This window comes from Loxodonta africana, chromosome 10, assembly GCF_030014295.1.
Source record: "Loxodonta africana isolate mLoxAfr1 chromosome 10, mLoxAfr1.hap2, whole genome shotgun sequence".
Lineage (NCBI taxonomy): Eukaryota > Metazoa > Chordata > Mammalia > Proboscidea > Elephantidae > Loxodonta > Loxodonta africana.
In genome coordinates, this window is record NC_087351.1 from 90,073,993 (window position 1) to 90,099,515 (window position 25,523).

At 38.5% G+C, this 25,523-nt stretch overlaps 3 protein-coding genes across 6 annotated transcripts in view; 1 reads left to right on the forward strand and 2 right to left on the reverse strand.

Moving 5' to 3' along the window:
• The window catches only part of ALKBH1 (alkB homolog 1, histone H2A dioxygenase), a 30,136-nt gene extending 28,564 nt beyond the window's left edge, over positions 1 to 1,572 (reverse strand). For all 4 annotated transcript variants that reach the window (XR_010323195.1, XR_010323194.1, XR_010323193.1 and 1 more), the window contains exon 1: positions 1,355 to 1,572. Coding sequence is in view for 1 of the 4 variants with exons in the window: in XM_064292802.1 (XP_064148872.1) it covers positions 1,355 to 1,543 (189 nt within the window). In the remaining 3 variants the exon portion in view is untranslated. The remainder of the gene's footprint in view (positions 1 to 1,354) is intronic.
• Positions 1,573 to 1,598: 26 nt separating this feature from the next.
• On the forward strand, positions 1,599 to 6,674 carry SLIRP (SRA stem-loop interacting RNA binding protein). The gene is made up of 4 exons (XM_010588781.3): positions 1,599 to 1,731; positions 2,939 to 2,997; positions 5,712 to 5,819; positions 6,561 to 6,674. The coding sequence occupies exons 1-4, from the start codon at positions 1,641 to 1,643 to the stop codon at positions 6,609 to 6,611; spliced, it is 309 nt and encodes a 102-aa protein (XP_010587083.1). The 5' UTR covers positions 1,599 to 1,640; the 3' UTR covers positions 6,612 to 6,674.
• Positions 6,671 to 25,523, reverse strand: part of SNW1 (SNW domain containing 1) — a 32,343-nt gene continuing 13,490 nt past the window's right edge. The window contains exons 4-14 of the mRNA XM_010588782.3: positions 21,892 to 21,987; positions 21,693 to 21,799; positions 20,766 to 20,870; positions 19,879 to 19,948; positions 19,157 to 19,222; positions 17,650 to 17,766; positions 14,399 to 14,540; positions 11,658 to 11,754; positions 9,736 to 9,853; positions 7,438 to 7,601; positions 6,671 to 7,357 (exon numbers count right to left, since the gene is read on the reverse strand). Coding sequence (XP_010587084.1) covers positions 7,159 to 7,357; positions 7,438 to 7,601; positions 9,736 to 9,853; positions 11,658 to 11,754; positions 14,399 to 14,540; positions 17,650 to 17,766; positions 19,157 to 19,222; positions 19,879 to 19,948; positions 20,766 to 20,870; positions 21,693 to 21,799; positions 21,892 to 21,987 — 1,281 coding nt within the window. The 3' untranslated portion in view covers positions 6,671 to 7,158. The remainder of the gene's footprint in view (positions 7,358 to 7,437; positions 7,602 to 9,735; positions 9,854 to 11,657; positions 11,755 to 14,398; positions 14,541 to 17,649; positions 17,767 to 19,156; positions 19,223 to 19,878; positions 19,949 to 20,765; positions 20,871 to 21,692; positions 21,800 to 21,891; positions 21,988 to 25,523) is intronic.

A 25,523-nucleotide genomic window follows, 5' to 3' on the forward strand; every position in this document is an offset into this window, starting at 1 on the left:
TAAAGGTTCAAACCCACCCAGTAGCAGAAGGTCTGGCGATTTTCCATAGGTTACAGCCAAGAAAACCCTATGCAGCAGTTCTACTCTCTAATGCACAGGGTCACCAAGAGTCAGAATCAACTGTACGGCAAGAAAGTATTTTATTTATTTACTTAGGTTTAATACGTTTTAAAAAGGAGCCTTGGTAGGGTAGCGGTTAAAGCATTTGGCTGCTAACCGAAAGGCTGGTGGTTCAGATCCACCAGCTGCTCTAGTGGGAAAAAAATGTGGCAGTCTGTTTCTGTAGAGATTTACAGCCTTGGAAACCTTACCAGGCAGCTCTACTCTGTCCTACAGAGTTGCTATGAATAGGAATCGACTGCATGGCAATGGATTTGGTTTGGTTTTTTAGGTTACTGTTTCAGGTACTGTGGTAGACACGCATGGTCCTGTTTTCAGGTGGCTTGCATTACATTCCAAAAATATGTTATATTATGCTAAAATATAGGTAAAAAGAGCCAAATCAAGGCCTGGGGGGCTCTCCCAGGAGTCAAGTATATTACCGTTGGGGTGCAGACTTTCTGCACGTTATTTTGACAACTCCAAAACCATTTTTACTAACAAAGTGTCTGAGAAGTTGAGCTCTAGATGAACACAGTGCAATCACAGTACTCCAATTTTATTGAGAATTTGGAAAACTTGGCAAGAATGCCTCATTCAGACATCTTTGGACAACACCATGGGCAAATTAAGGTACGTATTCTCAGTGTTAAAGTGATCATAAAGAAAACATACATAGGACTATAGCTGTGGTTTTTCTCTCGTAGTCTCTCTCCAATATTGTGTTCCCTTTCTCAAATTTCCACGGGAACGGGTTTGGATTCCAAATACACTCCAGTGTTTACCTTTTATTTTCAACCTCGACGTATTAGTTAGATTTCTCTAATGTCCTCTTTCTAAAAGGCCCAGAAAAGACGAGACGTTTTATGGGCGACTGCTTGATTGACAATATAGAAGCGAAGTCTGGGATTACTCGGACTGATTTTTCAAAGCTGCGGAGCACTAGTCCAAAGTCTGCGAAGACGTTCTACGGAGTCTTGTACAAATCGAAGAACTATAAACGGACAGTTAACGAAAGACATAAACACCGATTCCCAGGCACTTTTTGACCAAGACCGTCCACCGGTAACGGCCGTGCGGAGAAACAGGCAGCACTGCCCTTCACCGCCCAAGTGTGACGCTTCTTGGGCCGTTAAACTGCACGCCCAAGGAGGGCGGGGACAGCTCAACAATCGGCCTGGAGGCCAAGAGGGGCGAGGGCTTGGAAGCCCCTCAGCGAGGGAAGGCGAAGCGCGCGCCGCTCCTCATTCCGTACCTTGTGGGCGCTGGGACCCGCGCCCCGGCCTGCGTGGGCCGCCGAGAAGTCGATGACCCCGCCCAGGTCCGCGGTCCCGGGACGACTTTGTCGGTAGAAGCGGAAAAGTTTTCTGAAGGCGTCCTCCCCAGGCTCCACTGCTAGCGTCACCGCAGAGCCCACGGCCGCTGCCATCTTTCCCATCTTCATGCCCGGCCTCTGCTAACCCGGAAGCAGATTCCTATGCTCCGGATGCGGTACTTTCCGGCGTCGCGGCCCCAGGTCACGAAGGTAGGTCAGAGTAAAGATGGCGGCCGCGGCTTTGAGGAGTGCCATGGTCACGCGAAAGAGCCGGCCCATTGCTTTTGTTAGAGACATTCCCTGGACTGCGGCCTCGAGTGAGTGATGGAGAAGTGGGGGGGCGGAACTTTTAGGTCCAAGCGGTTCTCAAAAGCTCTGCTTCCTGTGGAATACTTAAGTCAGCGTGGTGGCTGCGTTAGAAGCTTGCCCGTGAGCAAGTCCATGAGCAGATTTTGTTTGCAGTTAACCAAATTTAGAAATGCTTCCCCCGCCTCGAGCTTTTGGGGCATGAATTCACGGTCTGCTGCTTTTCGAGGTGATTTTGTGGAAAGGTGTATTACTTTGGAACTTGCAGATTTATTTTCATTGGTAAGGCAGAGAGTCAGCGAAAATGAGGAAGATCCTCAACGAGGTGGACTGACACAGTGGCTAGAACAATGGGTTCAAACAGCAATGATTGTGAGGATGGCGCAGGACGGGCCGTGTTTCCTTTTGTTGTACTGGGGGTCGCTTTGAATCGGAACTGACTCCGCGGCACAATGTTTTGACTGCAGGAGTTCCTGGGTGATGCAAAAGGTTGAGTTCGGTTGCCAACCTAAAGGTTAGAGGCACCTCGGAAGAAAAGCCTGGCTGTATACTTCCAGCCATAGAAAACGGTATGGAGCACAGTTTGGCTTGGACCCACGTGAGGTCACTATGAGTTGGAATTGTCTCAACAGAAACTGTTTATTGTTATGATTTTGATTGCAGTGTGGAAGATGGATTCAAGGTGGCAAGGTATTATAATCCATACACCTAGCACAATACCTAGTATTATGAAGACACTCACTGTTAATAGGGGTGGAGACTACAGTTAGCTCAGAAAATAATCTGCCCATGTCCCCATCCCACTGCCTCCCCAAATCTGGTACGTTACAACTTTATAGGCAGTGCCATGTGGTTATTTGCCATTGAGTAGATGGTGACTTGTGGCAGCCCCATGTGTGCAGAGTAGAACTGTTCCATAGGATTTTCAGGTCTGTGGACCTTTCAGAAGCAGATTGCCAGGTCTTTCTTCCACGGTGCTTCTTACAGGGTTCAAACTGCCTTTCAGCTGATAGTCAAGTGCTTACTGTTTGTGCCACCCAGGGGCTCCTAGTCAGTGCCATAGTTGTTTCCAAAATCATAAGACTTCAGGAAATGCAGCGTAGCTCCTGTTGACAAGAAGTTTCGGAACTCTAGGCCTCCTTTCGGCTTCTTTGTACAATCTAGAATGGAGAATACAAAATACGTTAACTACCTTTATATATTTTCTCCCCCGTATAGATGAGCTGAGAGAGCACTTTGGACAGTTCGGCCGTGTACGAAGGTGCACACTACCTTTTGTGAGTATTATCTTTAAAAAAAAACAAAAATCTTTTTAATTCTTGATTTTTTTTTTTAAATCAAAATATGTCAGCTCGTATTAATGAACAATGCAGTGAGGCTGTTCAAAGTTCTTATTGATAAACTTATGGGTGATACTGATTAAAAAATAAAAAGCTTTATCATAGTTATTTGTGTTAGTTTTTTCTTGCTGTATAAACAAATCATTGCAAACTTAACAGCTCTAAACTACACACATATGTTGTGTGTCAGTGTCTGTAGGTTAGCTGGGCCTTCTGCTCAAGGTCTCATATAGTGCAGTCCAGAAGTCAGCTGGTGCTGTGGTCTCAGCAGAGGCTCTACTGGGGCAAAGATAGACTTCCAGGCTCCCTCAGGTTATTGGCAGAATTTGTTTTGCTGGCCTTCTGCTGGTGGCTGCTCTCAGCTTCCAGCTGCAACCTGCATTTCCTTGCCACCTGGCCTCTCTGTAGGCTCTCTCATAACATGGTGGCTTGCTTCTTTAAAGCCAGTGATGGAGTCTTTCCCTGTCTTTCCATCCTGCTAAGACAGCATCTTATAAATGTAATCATAGGAGTGACATTCTATCATCCTTGTAACCTAATGTGGGAAGTGACATCCCCTTACCTTTGCCATATTCTGTTGCTTAAAAGTAAGTCATTAAGTCCCACCTACTCTGAAGAGGAGGGCATTATACAGGGTGTGAGAATTCTGCCATTTTAGAATACTACAATATTCTAATAAGGATTTTAGGTAGTAGAGGCCAATCATAAAATTGGCAGAGGATATTTTAAATTTTGTCTTCATTGAGTGCCATTTTAAGAGGTGATTTCATTTTTTTTGTATTTAATAAGACGGTAATTTTATATCATTTACATTTGCTTTGCTTTCTCATGAGGGTCTAGAATTTAGTCTATAAGTTTGTTTTACTTTATCCTGGGCTGTATTTTGCTGTGGGCTTTGTAGAATTACTGGGCTTTTTGGGGTATGATGTGAGTACAGAGTTTACATGCGCTTCACTGAAGCCACCCTTTTCCTCATGGCACTGAAAAGTCTGTGGTAAAATATCAACCATAAGTAACTTAAGCTCTTAACTCATGGATTAAATGTTACTTGACTTCTGAAGATGTAACAGCTTACTCCTATCTACTGCTGGTGAAGGTGTAGGGGGACTGGCACTCAAATTATTGAGAAGTTCAACTGGTGCCTTCAGTTCTGAAGGATAGTTTGGGCAAAATCTATCAAAATTAGAAATTTGCATTTGTTCTGATCTAGCAATTCCACTTCTAGGAATTTATTCTACAGAAATGCGTGGTCAAGAGTGTTCAAAGCAGCATTGTTTAATATCAAAAAATTGGAAAGAAACTAATGTACATCAACTGGGTTAATTACAAATATTAATTCATCAATACAGTGGAATTCTATAAGTTTGAAAAAAGCTACAACAGATTTTTCTTGGTTTCTTTTCCCCTCCTAAAAGTATAGATAATTTAGGACCTGGAGCTAACAGAAAAAGACTGATTCTTGATAAAAAACCAGGAAACCCACTGCCGTCGAGACAATTCTGACTCATAGCGACCCTATAGAACAGAGTAGAACTGCCCCATAGAGTTTCCAAGGAGCACCTGGAGGACTTGAACTGCTGACCTCTTGGTTAGCAGCTGTAGCACTTAACCACTATACCACCAGAGTTTCTTTGATTCTTGATAGAACTAAATAAAATGTAACCAGGAAAATTGATTTCTAGTTAACAAAATTCAGTGTACTCAAGTTAGAAATTCAAGTTCCTGTCTTAGATACATAGAATCTAAGTTTTAACACAAAAATAAACTTTATAATGCCTTTACATGTGGAAATGGTTTAGAAATTGCCATATCTAAGGGGTAAATGAATCACTGGGACATCAGAAAATTTTCCTTTATACGTTAACCTGTGGAAGAGGTCTGCATTCTAGGTTAATACTTACGAAGCTACCTTTGAAGTATGGGGGTAATTTCTGACTCTTTTGGCAATGCACAATGTAACTTTTGTACCAAGACTAACAGGACCTGTTGATCATCTACATTGACTGACTTAGACATCTTGGTACCTGTTTTTTACATAGTTTTTGGGATGAAGGAGCAGGGAGTGTGTCCAAGCACAGTAGAGCCTCTTTTCCATTTGTGCTGATGTGTAGGTTGAATGATAAGCACTTTGCCTTTTGCACAAGGGTAAGTAGCAAATTGTTTCAGTTAACCAGAAGTTTGGAATTGGGTAACTGTAGGTAATATTTTATGTATCTTCTTTCCTATTTTTCATTAGGAACATATGATGATAAAGGTGGTGTTGATGATGGTGATTGGCCTCAGAAATTATCAGAAACGCTACTGGAGGCTTAGTTTTTTAGTTTCTGGAAGCGAGGAACAAAAAAGAGTGTTTATGATTAAAAAGCCTTTACTACTGTGGCTATTTACACCTAGAACTATACAGAAAACTCATTACCCATATTTTACTTCTCCAATGCCAGTGGAAAAGCAAGAGAGAATGTTTTAAGTTTGACATGGGGACTATATGTTGGGTAAGTAGGAAGGTGGATGTGCACTAAAGCAAGATGATTGACATTTATTAAAATGTCTGTAATCCCATATTGGCAGATGAAAAGATTGGAAGTTTGATTCGGAGTACATGGAAACTTTCTGAGGTTCATGATTAAGCTTTGTATATTTTTAATTTTTAGGACAGAGAGACTGGCTTTCACAAAGGTATAGCTTGGATTGTGTTTTCTTCTTCAGAAGAGCTTCAGAATGCACTACAGCAGGAAAATCATACTATCGATGGAGTAAAGGCAAGTCTTTTTCTATGTCGTATCATGAGCTTTCTGCATACCAATTAAACAGGTGGAAAGTGAGGAATGGTAGGGACTTTCGGAGATTTGTGGTTGAAACTGCCTTAGTTCAAGAGCAGTAATGGTATGGTAGCCAGTTCCAAAAGGTTTGGGGAGGGAAGACCCTTTAGTGGTTAGCAAGGTATATGTAACATGGAACAGTGGCAACAGCAGTCCACTTTCAAGTCAGGCAGAAGGGGGTTGAAATCTTGACTTTTCCACTTGCTATAGGAGGGTGGCACAGGACTGGGCAGTGTTTCATTGTTGTACATAGGGTTGCTATGAGTTGGAACCCACCGGACGGCACTTAACAATACGTGACCTTGAAAAGGAGCCCTGGCAGTGTTTAAGTGCATGGCTGCTAACCAAAAAGTTGGACATTTGAACAGATCAGTTTTTTGGCAGGAAAAAGGCTTATCAGTCTGCCTCTGTAAAGGTTTATGACATTGGAAACCCTGTGGGGCAGTTCTACTCTGTCCTATAGGATCCCTATGAGTGGATTATGCAGTGGGATTGGTTTTAGGTTTTTATGTGACCTTAGGCCAAAATGACTTACAAGTTTTAAATGAAGTTCAGGGAGTCTTAAGAAGAACAAGAGTTATTGGTGGTGACTTCCTACTAAAAGGCAACTTTAAAGTGGCAATTTCAGTTCTAATGTTTTCGCAAACATTGCCTTTCCTTACTGTACTTAATTTCTTTCAGGTCCAGGTTCAAGCTCAAAAGCCAAGTTTTGCAAGGGAATCAAGCATCTGATGAAGAGAAAGATTTTTGAGAATACTAGTCCCTATTAGATAAAGTAAACAAAACTAAAATGTTTGTCTAAATGTTTTTATTTGAAACAAATAGTTGCACCAAGCAAGAGCTTACTTCCCCACTCCAAATTAAAATAGCACAATAGGGGCAAACATTCATTAGACACGGCTGTTCCAATATGTCAATGTCTTCCTACTCACTGAGGTTGGAGTTGCTTTATTTATAAGCTGTCTTTCTTCTGTAACATATTAACCCCAAAGTACTGGTGTAACACAAAAGGAAGTGATCTTACGTTCGTATGCTGGGCAATATGTTCTGTAAATGCTGAAAGGTGGGAAAAGCACAAACACTACCCACTCTTTAAAAAAAAAAACTAAATAGTTCAAAGTAGAATTGTCCATCCCCTCTTTCCCCTGTAATAAAAAGTAGTGCTGGGATCTGGTACCCAGATTTGGTTTTTATCCTGACCATTTACAAAGCATTCCCCCACATGACTTGTGCCATTAGGGTTACAGATCATAGTCCATTCACTCTGAAGAAGGTACATCTACTCCTTCCTCCTCTTCTTGCCTTCATGTTCATGTTCCTTGGGGCGGCTGCTATCTGAGGGTCTTTTAGAGCCACCATGCTGTTTGGCTTCTTCCAAAAACTTGTCCAAACCAAAAGGATCTTCCTCAAACTGCACTGGTCCTTCTCGGCCTCTCTGCCTACGATCTGAACCAGAAAACTCCTTATCGGGAACAAACCTAGGGAAAAAGAGAAAGGATAATGAACTACCTTGTTTTCACTGGTAGAGACATGGAAACTGAGTTCTCTGCCTTGGTACCTGTTGGTCTTTATTCTGGCTTCTAGGTCATCACCATACATGTCCTTGTCCAAATTTTTACTGGGCCTGTAAATACTCTGGGCCATATCTTTACCACCTCTCCAGGCTTGATCATAAACATTGTAAATTTCGTCTTCTCCACCTGCAAAACCACTGTCCATACCCTGTGGAAAAATAAATGACATTAAATTAAAATGTATGTATTATGATTTATCGATAAAGTTGAATCTGATTATACTCATGTGAAGCGTAGTCCCTTGGTCGTTTATAGGTCACATTTTCAACAACCTGAACTGCAAATTAAAAAGGTCTTCATTAAACAGAAGAAAAAAAAAAAAAACAACCCTCAAAGTCCATAAACTTGTTCATGTCACCTTTGAGCCCTTACCCAAGCAATAGATTAAATAAGGTACTCATTAACAAGTTTGACTACTTTTGGAAAGTAGTTTTAATCATTAAAACCGAGGGGTGCTACTATAAGCAGGTATTTGACAGCTGCAATTTATACAGACATGGAGGCAGAAGATGGAAGAACTAGAAAACATTTCCCTGATGCCATTTAGAGCAATAACATATCCCTTAACTGAGAACATTACTATTACAACGTGAGACGATAAGGCTCAATGGAAATTTAAGAAGAAACAAACTTGTTACATATATTTGGATGGTTTATTAATATAGGGATGTGCCTTTTTTAGAAAAAATTTCACAACTTTTAAATGATTTAAGCCTGTAAGAAGTGAATGTCTTGAAAATATTTACTTACGTGGAACTTTTATCCCTAACTATGTTCAGGCTGTTTCCTCTACCCGGGAAGTTGCTGTTGCATAGTGGTTAAGAACAAGCTTTGGAATCAAGACAGCACTGGCTTGACTCTTAGAAATCACTTACTAGCTAAGGGATATAACCTCTATCAACTTCCTCATCTGTAGAATGGAGGCAGTAATAATATGACTCATAGGGTTTTTCTGAGGATTAAATGAGACAACAGAAGTAAGACTTAGAACAATGCCTGACACAGAAAGCAACCAATAAGCTTTTAATACCTGCAAAGTCTTACTTAAATGCTTATTTTAAATCTTCCTAAAACCTCCAAGTCTGTAATTTTCCCCTCCATATTACACTAATAGTTTATATTCTTACATATATGTCTGGTTTCTCCAGTTAGACTATGGGTTCCTTGTGGGCAAAGGCAGCATCTGTGATCTCACTGTAATTTATGCACAGTAAGTAGTCAATGTTGGGTGAATTAAAATACAAAAGTACTTAGTTCTTCAGGGCTAACCTGTCCTAGTTAATGACGACCAGTACTATGAAACCAGATTTCCTGACTACCAGCCTAGTACTTTAATCCTGTTTTACAGTTTAAATTCTTAAAGATTCCGGGTTGATGGTTTTGTGTTGCTGGGTGCCGTCATGTTGATTCTGACTCAGCAAACCCATGTAACAAAGAACTGTCTCATAAGGTTTTCCTGGCTGTAATCTTTTATTTTTTTAATAATTTTTATTGAGCTTTAAGTGAACGTTTACAAATCAAGTCAGTCTGTCACATATAAGCTTATATACACCTTACTCCATACTCCCACTTACTCTCCCCCTTATGAGTCAGCCCTTCCAGTCTATCCTTTCGTGAAAATTTTGCCAGTTTCTAACCCTCTCTACCCTCCTATCTCCCCTCCTCCTGGCTGTAATCTTTACTGGAGCAGACTGCCAAGTCTCTTTCCCGCAGAGTCACTGGGTGAGTTTGAATCGCCAACCTTTCAGTTAGCGTAGCATTAAAAAAAAAAAAAAAATTCAAAGATCAACAAAAAATAACTCAAGAGGTACCTTTAGAGGACACTTGGCTCTACTTTAGAAATAAAATGATTCACATACCAGAACCAAGGTTTACCACCTATTTCATTTTTTTCTAGTGTCTCAAATCTTAGCTATCCAACTATAAGAGGACAGCCAGCTGTTTCATCTTGTTTCTTAAGTTACAACATGCAACTTCCACTTGTTTTCTGTCATCAGGCCAGCATACCTTAAAACCGAAACCAAATGCCTTGCTGTCGAGTTGATTCTGACTCATAGCAACCCTATGGGACAGAGCAGAACTGCCCCATAGGGTTTCCAGGGAGCAGCTGGTGGATTCAAACTGCCGACCTTTTGATTAGCAGCTGAGCTCTTAATCACTGCGTCACCAGGGCTCCCAGCATACCTTAGCTGATCTGAATCTACGCTATGTAAATTTTCTTTTCCCTGAGAACATGTATTCCTATCAATACACAAGACATGGTGTTTCTAAACTTTTAGTACCTTGGATTGGTTGAAGAGCCTTTGGTCATACTGAACTTCGTTGGAAGTCCGGGGATTGGGCACACCAAGAGCAATGACTTCACTGATGTCTCGATTTTCATTTCTCTGCAGTTTCGACCTATTTTGAAATACATCACCAACTGAAAACTCTTTACAGACAAGCTGAATATTTCAATTTAAATACAACCAATCGCAGAAAGGAAATGAGTATGTCATGTTCACGTCTTATGAACATGTATTCCCTGATAATGCATAATCAGGTTGGCAGCCCTTACGGCATTTCAGATCCATGATTATTAGAGGAGGTAGGGTTTAAAATTTGGCCTTCCTGTTAGCTCAGAAGAATAGCCAAGAGACTCATTCTTGTCAAGGAATTCTTTAACACAAGCAATCACAAGGCATGCTGAGGAAGGAAACTGCTGTGGTCTACACTGGCTATTCTTGTATGAGGGTAAGGGGGAACTGGATGCAAATCGAATGTATCACATGAATCTTTTTCAATAAGGTAGAATCAGTTCTTTTACCTGAGTTTAATAATTTTATCCTACTAGAATTTTAAGGAAAGCACATCAATGACTGGGTTATCAGTATGATTCCTAACATTCAGATTAATTTCCCTGGCTGTTTCTGTGCATATGCAATCTAAATCACAATGAAACCACAGTAACTGTCATTATATGTCACTGTAAGTCTTAAAATGATTTCTACAGAAAATGTAATTTTTCATTCAATAGCAAGTTTACAGTTGTTCTATGTTAACAATTCTTATTGCCACTATACTGGTTTTAAGGTCCCAATTTATCTACAGAGCCACTTTAATTTTTACAACTTAGGAATTTCAAAACAAGAGTGTCATTAATTGTACACTTTCACACTTAATTCCTGTTTCATTTACAATGTACATTTTACCCACAACTCCATGACTTCACTCATCCAGGGAGATGAAACATGCCAATTAAAACAATAAAAAACACCAGCAGCAATCTATTTTCATGTTTAAGACTTGATTTGGAAAAAAACAGATTGCATCAGCTCACAGAATGATCAGAGCATGGAAAAGTGCTTGTTTGTGAGGAAAATGTTTTATATTTGCATTTAATTCCCACTCAGAATTCTGCTCCCTTACATTTCCTCAACTTTTTAACAGTCTCATCTCCTCAGTCTTTGGGGAAGCACAAACTTCTATGAACCCTACCTACTTTACTCTGTGTCCCATACGTGTGTTTGGTTTGTTCTATAAAAATCTGTACTTACTAAGAGTGCTTTGTACATTTTCTCAAATCATTTTATACAATAGTTCTGTCTTTCTGAATTTTAAGTTAAACTACTCATAAAAAGGGGCTGATTTTCACTTCTTTCAAAACCTGCCCTTTTCCCCCACTCTTTCCATGTAAACTGAACTCAATAAAGGTATGGCAGCTTATTTCCTGTCTAGAGGAATAAACCAAAAACCAAAACCAAACCCAGTGCCGTCGAGTTGATTCCAACTCATAGCGACCCTACAGGAGAGAGCAGAACTGCCCCATAGAGTTTCCAAGGAGCGCCTGGTGGATTTGAACTGCCAGCCTTTTGGTTAGCAGCCATAGCACTTAACCACTACGCCACCAGGGTTTCCTCTAGAGGAATCCCAAAACCCAGTGCCGTCCAGTCGATGAATAGCACATGATAAATCTGTCTCACCATGTGAAGTAGGAAAAGAATAGAGACCAGGACAGTCCTATCCACTGTTTCTCTTTCACAAATATGATCTGCATTTCCTTTTCTATATCCCCATCATTATGAATTCTGACTGACTGTACAAGGTGATGGAAGAAAGATTACTTCCAGGAATGGTCAGTTCTTCTGCTGAGACATAGCAGTTAAGTGCAAGAAAAGTGACTGAAACTCCTTTCTAAAAGGTATTTATTTAAAATGGTACCTACCTCTTATCAGGGGCTGCCCTGGAAAGATTCCGGTCATGCTGTCTCTCTTTCCGCCTATCATGACGAATTTCATCCCTTTCACGAGCCTCGCCATCCTCTGCGTGCAGACAGGTGAAAATTAGTTCAGCACTGTATTATGCATTAACATTTTGAAGAAGAGAATAGTCTTTAACCTTAAAAAAATTCATAAGCTTTATTTTGTGGTCACATTCAGCCTTTCTAAGCCTTACTTGCAATTAATTTAAATCCAATAGCATTAATTTAATTTTTGAATCTGACTTCTAGAATTATGCATGCAGCTGAAGTGTTTAGAGGTAAAGCACACTGATGGCTTCAACTTACTTTGAAATACATCACAGTCAGTTGTGACTGATCAACGTGTAGAGTTGGACAGGTATGTGATAAAGCAAACCTAGCAATAACAACTATAAAAAAAAGTTAATTGTAGGATCTAGATGGTGAGAATATGAGCATTCATGATACAATTCTCTTTATGTTTGAAATTTTCATAATATTCATAAAAAATTCTATATGTTTGAAATTTTCATTATAAAGTATCAGGAAAAAAAAGAATTACGTCTAAGTGTGCCCTTACATTTTCAAAGGTTGTTACTAAATAAGGAACCTTTTGCTTGTGGTCCATGGGGCTGGCTGCGTCTTGATCACCTTGTTTATGTCCGTGTTCATTTTCTCTACCCTCCTGTCTAAGGGGATACAGTGTACTGCTTAATCCTGGTTCTGTGACAGATCAGGTGTACAAGAGGCAGGTACTTACATCTTACTTCATCGAGTCTAGAACCAGTTGCCTGCTTGACACCTCCACCTTAAACTCAACATGTCTACAATAAACTACTAATCTTTCAGTCCCAAGTATGTTCCCTCTGCAGTCTTCCCAATATTAGTAAACAGCAACTCAAACCTTCTAGTTGCTCCGGGCAAAAACTTTGGAGTCATCCTTGACTAGTCTTTTTCTCTCATAAAAAAACAAACCCGATTGCTATTCAATCAATTCCGACTCATGGTGATTCTACAGGACATAGCAGAACTGCCCCCACAGGGTTTCTAAGGCTGTAATCTTTATGGAAGCAGACTGCCACATCTTTCTCCTGCGGAGTAGGTGCTAAGTTCAAACTGCAGACCTTTTGGTTAGCAGCAAAGCCCTTAACCACTGTGCCACCAGGGCTCCTCTATCTGATCCATAAGCAAATTTCATCAGTTCTACCTCCAAAATATGTCCAGAATCTGACCATGTTTTCGCTACCTCTTGTTATCTCTCATTTGGATTATTACAATAGACTTTCAAATGGTTTCCCCGCTTTTGCCCATGCCCTTCCACAGCTTTCTATTTTTCCCTCAGCAGCCAGAGTAAGCCTTTAAAAAATGTCAGATTATGTCACTTTATGCAAAACCCTTCAATTGTTTCCCTTGTCACTGAAGAGTATATTCATTCTTACCAAGTCCTTACAATGGCTAATTGGTGACACATGGTATGGTCACTACTCCTGCCACCCACCCTTACCACTCTGACACCTCATCTCCTACTATTATTCTCCTCCTTCCTCACTCCACTCCAGCCACACTGGCCTTCCTACTCCTTCTGGAACACACCAGGTATGCTCCCAACTCAGTTACTTTGCATTTACTGTTCCTCTGTCTGGGATGCTCTTCCCTCAGATATCCACATGGGTCACTTCTTCAATTCCTTCAAGTTTTTGTCCTAACATTACCATCTCAGTAAGACCTATTCTGACCACCCTCTCCTTCTGGCACTTTTATCCACCTCCCCTACTTTATTTTTCCCCATCGTGATTATTACCTTCTAATATACTAAACAATCAACTTTTTTGGTCTACCTACACTTACTAGAATGCTTACTGCTTTGTACCACCACCACTGCCCCCATGCCTGTCTAGCAGAAAACCTTGTGTCTAGAAGAGAACCTCGCACATACAAACCAAACCCACTGCTGTCGAGTCGATTCTGACTCATAGTGACCCTATACGACAGAGCAGAACTGCCCCATAGAGTTTCGAAGGCGTGCCTGGCAGATTCGAACTGCCAACCTCTTGGTTAGCAGCCATAGCACTTAACCACTACACCACCAGGGTTTCCACCCTCACACATAGTAGGTGCTTAATATGAAGTGAAAAAATGAAACAATAAATAATTGTATTAGTCTAGGATTTTTTAAATGAAACGAAAACCACTTTCACAAATTTTCTTAAATTAGGAGCAGGATTTATCTTTCCACTCTAACTGAATACCCCCACGGTAAACTACTAAATCACGCTAGAGAGGAAGTATTAGCAGATTTAATGGTTAGAGATATATTAGCATACAAGACAGAAAAACTCTAGATTATTTTATCACGTGGGGGAGCTGGGTTATGCAATTGGAGATATATTTCTCTAAGTTTCAAGAAAATTAAAATAAGAGAAAGCCAAGCCTATCATTTAACTAATAATATGATTTTTTAAAAGCATACTGCTTAGAACTTAAAAGTTCTAGTATAATCCCCTAATGAAGACCTACATGCAAGTTATATGCTCTATTTCCTACTGCTCCAGTTCAAGCAGAGGTTTACTCAGATGTTTCAATTCTATACTATTTCTGAAGTATCTGAATTTTCCTTATATGCACTTAACTAATATTTTCGTATGTCATGAAAAACAATAAAGATGTTCTAAAATAAGATACATTGTTTACAAAAGGAATTCAATTCAGTAATGAGAATGTCAAACCTTTTTCCACATGGGTTTTGATCCCAGCTCTCCTCTCCCTGGCTTTCTGGGCCATTTCTCTAAGTTTCTCTTCATGCTTCTCCTTTTCTTTTTGAGCCATCTTTCTCTCTACTTGGGCACGCATTTCCACAGCTTCGCGAGCCTGTTAGACAAACATGAGATTAAATAGGATACTAACATGAGCTTAATATTTATAGCTAGCATCCAACTCCCTGACTAGAGTCTGGCTTAGAAGAGTAGTTACACAGAGTTCGGATTTGTTGTAGCTGATGAAAACAAAGATCCTTGTCCATGAAAAGATATCCTGCCAAGAAGACAGTGCGAACAGCTTTTTCACGTTTTAACGCTTAAATCTACAGTAAACCCAGCCAATCTTAAAAGTTAGTGTTTCACTAATGCTTCATGAGAAAACAAAAAATAAAACAAGATTCCAATAAAACAAATTTTATTGTCAGTAATATAAATGGTGACTGATTACATTGGAAAATTAAGCAAGTCAACTCAGGATAAAACCTCAGTTTAATCTACATCTGCTGGAGATAATTTTTATAGGGTACTCACAGTGATAAGGGAGCTAATACTCTTCTGTGTTCTAAACACAAGCCGTGATGTATGGGAACTTCAAGATCACATGCAAATTAATACTATAATATTTAATATCCTATTAAGAACAGACAGCCAATAATGTTAATGGTATCTTCTGTGCCATTCAATGTATTAGAATGTTCACTTGTGTTTTCTTGCCTCTGTCCCTTTGGGGAGACACCTACATTTAAAGTAGAGGAAAGTTACAAAATCTAGAGAAGCACCTAGCAATCCACATGAAATGAGATCAGTCTAGTGATCCATTATTCTGGCGTGCTGGGAGGGAGCTGGATTGCATATGGTGGGGTATGTGTCTGAGTCTACAAAGTTGAGACCATGCACCCATTACAACTAGCACCTGCCATCTTTGGCACACACATCACAGGATAGAGTCTCTCTACGTACTCAGTACTGCAGCTAAATTAACAGTACCTTAGGTAACAAAGAACGAATTTACAAATTATCAAGAGCACTGTTGTTGTTGTTGTTAGGTGCCATTGAGTCAGTTCGACTCATAGTGACCCTATGTAAAACAGAACACTGCCCAGTCCTGCGCCATCTTCACAATTGTTATGCTTGAGCCCATTGTTGTAGCCACTGTGTCAATCCACCTCATTAAAGGTCTTCCTCTCTTTTGTTGACCCTCTACCAAGCACGATGTCCTTCTCCAGGGATGGATCCCTCCTGATAACTTGTCCAAAATATGTGAGACGTGGTCTCACCATCCTTGCTTCTAAGGAGCAGTTTGGCTGTATTTCTTCCAAGACAGGTTTGTTCGTTCTTCTGTTAAGTCCACGGTATAGTCAATATTCGTCATCAACACCATAATTCAAAGATGTCCATTCTTCTTCAGTTTTCCTTATTCACTGTCCAGCTTTTGCATGCATATGAGGCAACTGAAAACACCATGGCTTGGGTCAGGCATGCCTCAGTCTTCAAGGTGACATCTTTGCTTTTCAACACTTTAAAGAGGTCTTTTGCAGCAGATTTGCCCAACCCAATGCGTCATTTGATTTCTTGACTGCTGCTTCCATGGGTGTTGATTGTGGATCCAAGTAAAATGGAATTCTTGACAACTTCAATCTTTTCTCTATTTATCATGATGTTGCTTATCAGTCCAGTTGTGAAAATTTTTGGTTTCTTTATGTTGAGGTCTAATTCATGCTGAAGACTGGTCTCTGATCTTCATCAGTTAAGTTCTTCAAGCCCTCTTCACTTTCAGCAAGCAAAATTGTGTCATCTGTGTAACACAGGTTGTTAATGAGTCTTCCTCCAATCCTGACGCCACGTTCTTCTTCGTATAGTCCAGCTTCTCGGATTATATGCTCAGCATTCAGAATAAATAAGCATGGTGAAAGGATACAACCCTGACACACACCTTTCCTGACTTTAAACCACGCAGGATCCCCTTGTTCTGTTTGAACGACTGCCTCTGATCTACGTACAGGTTCCTCATGAACACAATTAAGTGTTCTGTAATTCCCATTCTTCACGATGTTATCCATAATTTGTTATGATCCACACAGTCGAATGCCCTTGCATAGTCAATAAAACACAGGTAAACATCTTTCTGGTATTCTCTGCTTTCAGCCAGGATCTATCTGACATCAGCAACGTTATCCCTGGTTCCATATCCTCTTCTGAATCTGGCTTCAATTTCTGGCAGTTCCCTGTTGACGTATCGCTGCAATCACTTTTGAACGATCTTCAGCAAAATATTACTTGCATGTGATATTAATGATACTGGTAAATAATATATGCATTCCATTGGCTCACTTTTCTTTGGAATAGGCATAAACATGATCTCTTACAGTAGGCTGGCCAGGTAGCTATCTTCCAAATTTCTTGGCATAGACGAGTGAGCACTTCCAGTGCTGCATCCATCTGTAGAAACATCTCAATTGGTATTCCATCAATTTCTGGAACATTGTTTTTCACCAATGCCTTCGGTGCAGCTTGGACCTCTTCCTTCAGTACCATCAGTTCTTGATCATATGCTACCTCCTGAAATGGCTGAATGTCGACCAGTTCTTTCTGGTATACTGATTCTTTGTGTTCCTTCCATCTTGTTTTGATGCTTCCTGAGTCGTTTAATATCTCCCCTGGAGAAGCCTTCAATATTGCAACTTGAGGCTTGAATTTCTCCTTCAGTTCCTTCAGCTTGAGAAATGCCAAATGTGTTCTTCCCTTTTGGTTTTCTAACTCCAAGTCTTTGCACATGTCATTAAAATACTTTGTCTTCTTGAGGCATCCTTTGAAATCTGTTCAGCTCTTTTACTTCATCATTTCTTCTATTTGCTTTAGCCACCTGACGTTCAAGAGAAAGTTTCAGAGTCTGTTCTGCCATTCATCTTGGTCTTTTCTTTCTTTCCTGTCTTTTCAATGACCTCTTGCTTTCTTCATCTATGATATCCTTGATGTTATTCCACAACTTATCTGGTCTTTAGTCATTAGTGTTAAATGAGCCAAATCTATTCTTGAGATGGTTTCTAAATTCAGGTGGGATACACTCAAAGTCATACTTTGGCTTTTGTGGACTTGTTCTGATTTTCTTGTTTTAACTTGAACTTGCACATGAGCAATTGATGGTCTCTTACACAGTCAGCCCCGGCCTTGTTCTGACTGATGATATTGAGCTTTAAACAATTAAATTATAACAGACAAACCTTCCGATCAGCAATGTAGAGGGCTTCAGCCAGTTTGGCAAAATTTTCATTGATATGAACTGTCTGCAGTCCTCGTCCATCAGCAGCCAGACGTTTGTCTAATGGAATTGTATAACCCTAGTGTGAAAGCAAACAGAAAACACCAGTCACAAAAAGAGCTACAAGACATTCATTAAAATTAAATCTAAATATGTTTATAAACACTTCAACTTAGTTGAAGTTCTTTTTCTTGTACCTTTTTTTACAATTATGCAACAGTAGCAGCTAATACTAAGTGCTTTGTATGGAAGATTTTTTATATCTATGGCTCATTTGTCCTTCCTAAAAACCCTATAATGCTGGTAACGTTATTGTTTCCTTTTCACAGATGAAGATACTGAGGTACAGAGAGCTTAGGTAGTGTCCCCAAGGACACTAACTAACCCTAACTCTAAAAAATAGATTGTCATGTTATAAGAAAAGGAAATCACTATCAAATTTTTATATAGTTTTTCCTCAATAAATATAATAGTCATACAAAGGTAGAACAAAATCACTACAATCTTAAGTGTTTATAAGTGATCTAATGTGCTGTACTGGTTTAACAATTTAGAATTCTTAGAATCTTTTGGTTTTAGTAAATGGAAAAAGAAGATAGTTTGCTAGATAACTGATAGTCTGTGTTCTCAAATTTTACATCCTACTTCAACATCTCAAACCATATACTTGAACATCCATGTAACAGGATTATCTTTATTTTTCCAAATTTCTGAATAGACTCTCAAATGCTGACCTCTATTCCATGGTATTTATTCCTAATACAAGGAAGTGTAACAGAATCAGCTCAAGATACCACAGTTAAATACACATTAATCAACCTACCCAACAACCTTTTTGTTTTAGATTGATTACATAACTTCCTTTAAGGAACAATTTTTATTTAATCCATGAGTTAAAGAAACTTTCTTCATCCATCAAAAATAAAACCATGAAATATCATTTGGGGATAGCAGAGTGATGAGAAAATGTACCTTATATCATTCTACGGATTCTTAATAACTCCTGGGAGCTTTGCTGATTAGTAGCGATATATAGGATTTAAATAGCTTAAGTCTGCAACATTATAAACAGAAATGAATAGTTTGAAAATTAAGGCACTGAACATACCCAACCATTTATTTTGTTATTTTGTCATACAGTCATTTCAGAGATTATCTTTAGATATAAATATCTGAGTTTTTTAAAGACCATTATCTTTTATTGACATGATACTTTATTTTACATATTTTTTCTCTATGTACTCTGATAGCTACAATTCACTAAAATAATCTAAATGGTATTCATGTGTCTGGCATATTAACATTTCTATTATATACTTAAAAAAAGAGAGTCACATAAATTAGGTGTTCCGTTTTGAAAACATCTGGCTAAGTAAGGTGCTAAGGTTTCAACTAACGGACTTCTCTTTCCTGGGCGCTTCCCAGTAGGTCATAATACTAAGAGATTGATTTTGTAACAACTTAATTACCTTCGCGTTTTTCCAGTTTGAAATACAAGGAGGAATCTTCCACTCTTGTTGTTCCTTCACGGTCATCTGAGTTGAGAAAAGAGGAAAAGAAAAGACATTTTTAGATTCACAGTCTATCTAAAATTCCAAGTAAAATTTTTCTCTTCAAAGGCAGCTCAACATATGCGAATACACAGAAAGACATAATCAAAGGTGAAAATTTCTGTATCATGGATTCCAGTAAAAACATTAAACTACTGTAAAAAATGGAAAATAATGTAGAAATTATTTTTGACAGTTATAAATGCTGGCTAGTGTTTTTCCATATTTAAAGAGATGTGACTTCTTTCAGACAAAAACTTGAGTAATAAAACTGACCTTAAAAAGCCATTTAGATTATCAATCAGAGACCTAATGAACCCATGTACTCACCTCCTATAACTGTGATAACATCCTTCATGTGCAATAGCAGGCCTTGTTCATTCCATTAAGAGCAGGGATTAAGTTAAAGAAAATAATAAAACTAATAGCTAGCACTTTACCTATATCCTCATAAGCACTCTGGGAACTACACTTCATAGTCTTGATTGGGTCCCTATTTAATCTTGAAAAATTTAAAAAACAGAAGACAATAAGTGGTGAAATGTACTTTACAGGCCCCCAGATTATATTCTATAGGAGGTTATTTGTAAAATTAATAATCATGAGTAGAAAAAAAGATTTTAGACTATAGCAAAGATTACCTTTCGGCTAGGAGAATGCATGACAGGTGCAGGAGGAGAAGGTGGTCCCCGGGGAATTTTCTTATTAATCCTGAAGGATAAATTGAAGCACAACCAGAGAGTGATTTACTTTTCCCCCCTTAGTTAATATGTCAGATCCCACTCCTCATTTTTTATTATGTAAAGCTTTAAACAAAAACAGATACAGTATAATGGAGATCTATCTACCATACACCTATAACTTAGCTTCAACAATTATTAACACATGGCCAACATTGTCATTATCCACACCAAAATGTTATTATCATTTCATAGAGTAGCATACTTAAAAACAAAGAATTTTAATAAGATATAACTGACATACAATAAACACATAAAGCGTACAATTTGGTAACTGTAACACATATACACACCCATGAAACTATCGACACAATCAAGATAGTGTATACATCCATCAACCCCAAGAGTTTTGTATGCCCCTAGCTCTCTCTCTTGTTCCTCCCATCTTCTGCCCTCCATTCTCACAGGTAAACAATGACCTACTGTCACTAGAGATTTGTTTGCATTTTCTAGAGTTTTATGTAAGTAAAATCATACAGTATATATTCATTTTTGTCCAGCTTCTTTCAGTCAGCATAATTATTGTGAGATTCATCTGTTTCAGACCGTATTATACTTTTAACTATTAAACAGTTATTATATTAACACTTTATTTCTTTTTATTGCTCTATAGTATTCAACTGTATGGATGTACCAGTTTGTTTATCCATTTACGTGTTGATGGGCATTTAGGTTATTTCCAATTTTGTAATAACAAAATCTGTAATGACACTTTCTCCTTTAATATCTTTTGCCTTTAATACCTTTTTTATTAACAGTGGTTGATTCTCATGAAGCCACCTACTTACTTGAACCTTGGAGGTTCCATTGGATCTTTCTGCATTTCCACCATCCGAATAACCCTCTGTTTAGCTCCAGAATTGAAAGCCACTCCTTGTTGAGATGGTGTGTACCTGAAGAACAGATGAAACTAAAGGTGTGACTGGTTCAGTAGGTACTGTCAGTAGGTACTGCTCTTCTATTACAACCCTAAGAAAGACCACATTCTCAACTCCTTTCAGAAAGTATTAAGAAAAAAAAGAAAAATATTTAGGTAGAGTAGATAACTCCAGAGATCAGGAGAACTAACTGAGAGTATGAGTTACAAGCAAATTGTAAACTAAAGCTATACTAGTTTGCAAATAATCCATCCTCGTCCATCTTCTACCATGGAAGGCCATGCTCAGTTTCACATAGAAGAAGTCTAAAAAATAGTACCTATTTTCTAAGTCTGCTTTGAGGAAAAAAATGCCCCAAAACATTTCCAGCAGGGAACTTAAAGTTAGTAGTTTCTGACTAGTCATATATTGTAAAATAGGAAAAGAATAATGGGGGCAGTACTGCTAGCTCTGAATTTTCCCTATATGTGAACTATTCCTCTAAACAAAGATTCAGTAAACTGAAATCCCTCAAAATTTAGGAGTGCCATATAGGTGCCTATTATATATAAATGGAAAACTATAAATAATAATGACTTGGATCAAATACTACAAGTAATTATTAATTTCTAAAAACAAAAAATATATTTTGAAAATAGCTAACATCTTAAAAGTGGGTATCTTAAAAAAAAAATCCATCGGCTTTCAAATGTTTGCAAAGAGAGTTAACAGGCTTTAAGTCATTATTCAAGAAGTAACATAGCTGTGATTAAGTAGGAAAGTGAAATACTATCAGGACCCTCTCCCCAAGCCCAGTTAGCCTGGAATGAAACTAAGACTTCCAAGCATGATTCATACCGGATGTACTGAGCAGGAGCCAGTTTATCAGCTGCTCGAACTGGCATGGCTGCGGCAACCTTCTGTGACACCGATTTTTCTAAGGCTACCCTTGTCTTTTCTGTTATCTGAAATAAGAAAAACCGCATTGAGTAGCTTGGAAGTTGATAAGGGTGTAAAAAGTCATACAAAATAATTGGATATATCAATTCCCAGTTACCTCTTTAATGGCTTCTTCATCGGGTCTTTGCAGGTCTGGGTCATCTGCATTCATAACTTCCTTGGGAACCAGGTCAGTGTACTTGCTATAAATGACCTAAAATGTTTAAACACAAGCAGGCTTAAGAAAAGCAGAGAATAAGAGGAAGCAACCTCATTAAGTCATTTCAGAAGTTAATATATTCTCTCAGCACCCTTACAAATTTAGGACACTTAGATTTTGTCTTTTAGATTTTAAAACCAAGGAAGCTTAAAATATAAACACAAATTGCTGCCCTGGCTATATGAGTTAATAATTTTCCTTTGACCCCATACATTTAAATTATTTGAGATCTTCTAATCCAGCCAGTATCCAAATAGGTAAACTGTGTCAATAAAATCTTATGTATCAGTGATCCCTATTTTTCAGGATCACTAGGACTTGAAGTTAATAATGATATAAATTGCCTAGAGTACCATTATCTTGGATTACAAGGCTCATCAGAATTTAAGTCAGGTTACTGAATAATTTCCAGATTCACTGGGCCTTGAAAATTTCATTGACGTCGCCCTACTTATAATGTTTTTCTTTTCTGGCATCAACTTTATTCATAGGCTAAGAAAATGAGCATATGCCACAGTCAAAAAACCCAGAACGATTTCTTCCGTGGAAAAAAACAAAATAAATTCTCTAGACACCAATTATTTTATCCAAATTTAGGTGTACTATCGGATTTCTACCAGGCCCAACACAGTTGTTATCAGCTGACCCTGACATAGTAGGCCCTTGACAAATGGAATACTTCTCACTTCCATGCCATCTATAGTTCTTAAATACCTTTATAAAAGCTTACGTGGCAGATTTTAAATAAAAAAGGAGGTGCTGGAAATTTAACAAATAATAAACTTTCTAGTCTGTGCTGCTTTAGGCCAATTCTTTGAAACGCATACAAAGAAATGACTACTTATGAATATGAAAGAAAACCAAATTCCTAGGCATTTGAGAGTTTAAAAAAATGTTCTACAGAACACTCTATCACACAGCATTCCTTAAAACAGTTTACTCAAGGAAATGAATACCATTCCTAATTTCTCATTCTACACCATATAGCAAAAGCCACTTTACGGCCTATATAACCTGACATCACCTGGCTTTGCCTCCTGCTTCAGTCTTCTCTTGTGTCTCTCTCTTCCTCACTCTTTATGCTTCCATCGCACTGGATTTTCTGTTTTTTAAACATGACATGCTTTTCCTCAACTCTGGGTCTTTATAGAGTGTTGGTTCCAGTTCAAGTGACTCTTCAATCTTTGAGTGTCAGACCAAAAGTCATACATTGGTGAGGCCTCCCCCGATTACCCTCATTAAAGTAGCAATCATCCCCACCCAATTACTCCGCATTATAGCACCCTGTTTACTGTCTTTAAAGCACTGTTCACAGTGTGGTAATATTTATAAGAATGATATGAACTACCATTTAATGAGTACTTATTGTGTGCCACTGTTCTTTTGCTTTATATATATTAACGAATTTAATGCTTGTAAAAAGGACAAGAAGAGCCCTGGTGGTGCAGTGGTTAAAGCACTTGACTGCTAGCCAAAAGGCCAGCGATTCAAACTCACCAGCCACTCTGCAAGATTACAGCCTTAGAAACCCCATGGGGGCACTTCTACTCTGTCCTATAGGGTCGCTATGAGTCGGAACTGACTCAACAACAACAGGTTTAGTTTTTTTGATAAAAAGAATAAACAAATCACTCTTACGAGAAATACAACCAGTATGTTCCTTAGAAGAGAGGATGGCAAGACTTAGAATTACTTACTTTGGAACGTCACCAGGGAAGACTAATTGGTTAGAAAGGAACACCATGTTTGGTAAAGTAGTGGGCCAATGAAAATGAGGGGAACCCTCAGTGAGGTGGACTGACACAGTATCTGCAACAATGGATTCAAATATATGGCCAATAATCATGAAGATGGTGCAGGGCCTGGCAACATTTCATTTTGTTATACATAAGGTAGCCATAAGTGGAGAAAATTAGGGGGCAACTAGCAACAATATCATCCCTTTGAGGTACGTACAATGATTATACCTGTACTACTGATAAAGAATCTCTTGTTCATTAAAGTATCTCCAGTACCTATAACAATGCCTGGTCCATAAGAGGCATTCAATCAATATTTTTTGTATGAATGAATGAATTTTAGAGATGCTCTATTCCATGCTAAAGATGCTTATATTTTAGGCCCTGCAGAACTTTCTATATAAGTTGTTGATTTCTCACGCCCCAAAAAAGACAATCCCATGACTATATAGACTGAAATCTCTAGTTTGTCTTTCTGAGGAATGACAAGTATAGATCATTTAGCCCAAAGCATACTATTCATATATAAGCTATTAGTTCCTTCCTCCTCTAAGACTGTTTACTTTGAAAACAACTGTAAAGCTCACTCCAGTGATAGAAGAAGACTGAGGCTCAGTGTGTTAAGGTCACACAGCTAGTAACTAACTTCCCAAGTCTTCTTTCCTTTCAGCATGGAAAAACCCATACCATCACGAATTGGAAATTATATAACAATACTCTATAGAAAAGGTAATCACTTTTACACAGCAATCGTTACAGGAAGGGATTCTAAGTAAATAGCTCCCTGGTAGTCATACATGCGCAACATAAAGTCTCAATACTAATTTAGCATACAAGAGTCATTTGCTGCTTCTTATTTGGGTATTCCAAAGTTAATAACCCTTTAAATGAGCATCAATAAGATTCTAGCATCTCACAAAGCTGAGTGAAGGACATCTGAAAAGCAAGACTCCTCCACAGTAATTAACTATAAAACCCCAAATTTTTACTGCCTAAGAATCAAATGTGCTGAAAAAACTCAGTATATGCCAGGAGGCAAAGGGTTTGGGGAGAGTTATCTGAAAAATACATTATGTACTTGAATGTATAAGGAGCAAAAACGAGCTTTGTGAACAAGAAAAACCAATTAACTCATCTGCGAAACAGGTATTTTCCTCGTTACTAAAAACTGGCGAAGAATTGATGGATGAAAACAATAAGCCTGCCAATATATTTACCACTTCAGAGGTAGAAAGAAAACGCTACCTTTAGACGTAGCTAGTTTCTAAGATCGTACAAACAAGGTAATAACATACAATTTATCTTGGGGCCAGTTTAAAGTTGTTTTTTTTTTGGGGGGGGGTGGAACAGTAAAGGGCGGGTGACATCTTTTAGATAATATCATGTATGCAACATTTCTCGTGTAACTATTTCAGAAGAAAAATGCATACACCAAGGCCTTTTATTTCAAGATTTATCACTCAAGTCACAATTAAAAAAAAGGGGGGGGGGCATTTAGTTCTAATCAATACTTACTTCGAGAAACCTTCTTTTTTCCAATTTTGTATTATCAATAACTCTTACACATAGTATTTATTTTTTACATGTACAGTGATTGGTGGCCTTAGACGTACCCTAGAATATTATCTCTTGGAATCTGGTCTTACTCTTCACCTCTCTTGTTCTTTCACTATTAGTATTTCAGTGAGAACTCCCTAGTTTCTGAAGAATACCAGACCCCTCCGAAATAAATCAGAAATCTTTGCACCTTAGTACAAATTCAATAACGCAGTAAACTACCTTCATCCTATG

Coding starts and splice junctions, on each gene's coding strand:
- SLIRP (XM_010588781.3), top strand. CDS start 1,641: ATGGCGGCCGCGGCTTTGAGGAGTGCCATGGTCACGCGAAAGAGCCGG. Junction 1,732..2,938: donor TCCCTGGACTGCGGCCTCGA/GTGAGTGATGGA, acceptor TCCCCCGTATAG/ATGAGCTGAGAGAGCACTTT. Junction 5,820..6,560: donor ATACTATCGATGGAGTAAAG/GCAAGTCTTTTT, acceptor AATTTCTTTCAG/GTCCAGGTTCAAGCTCAAAA.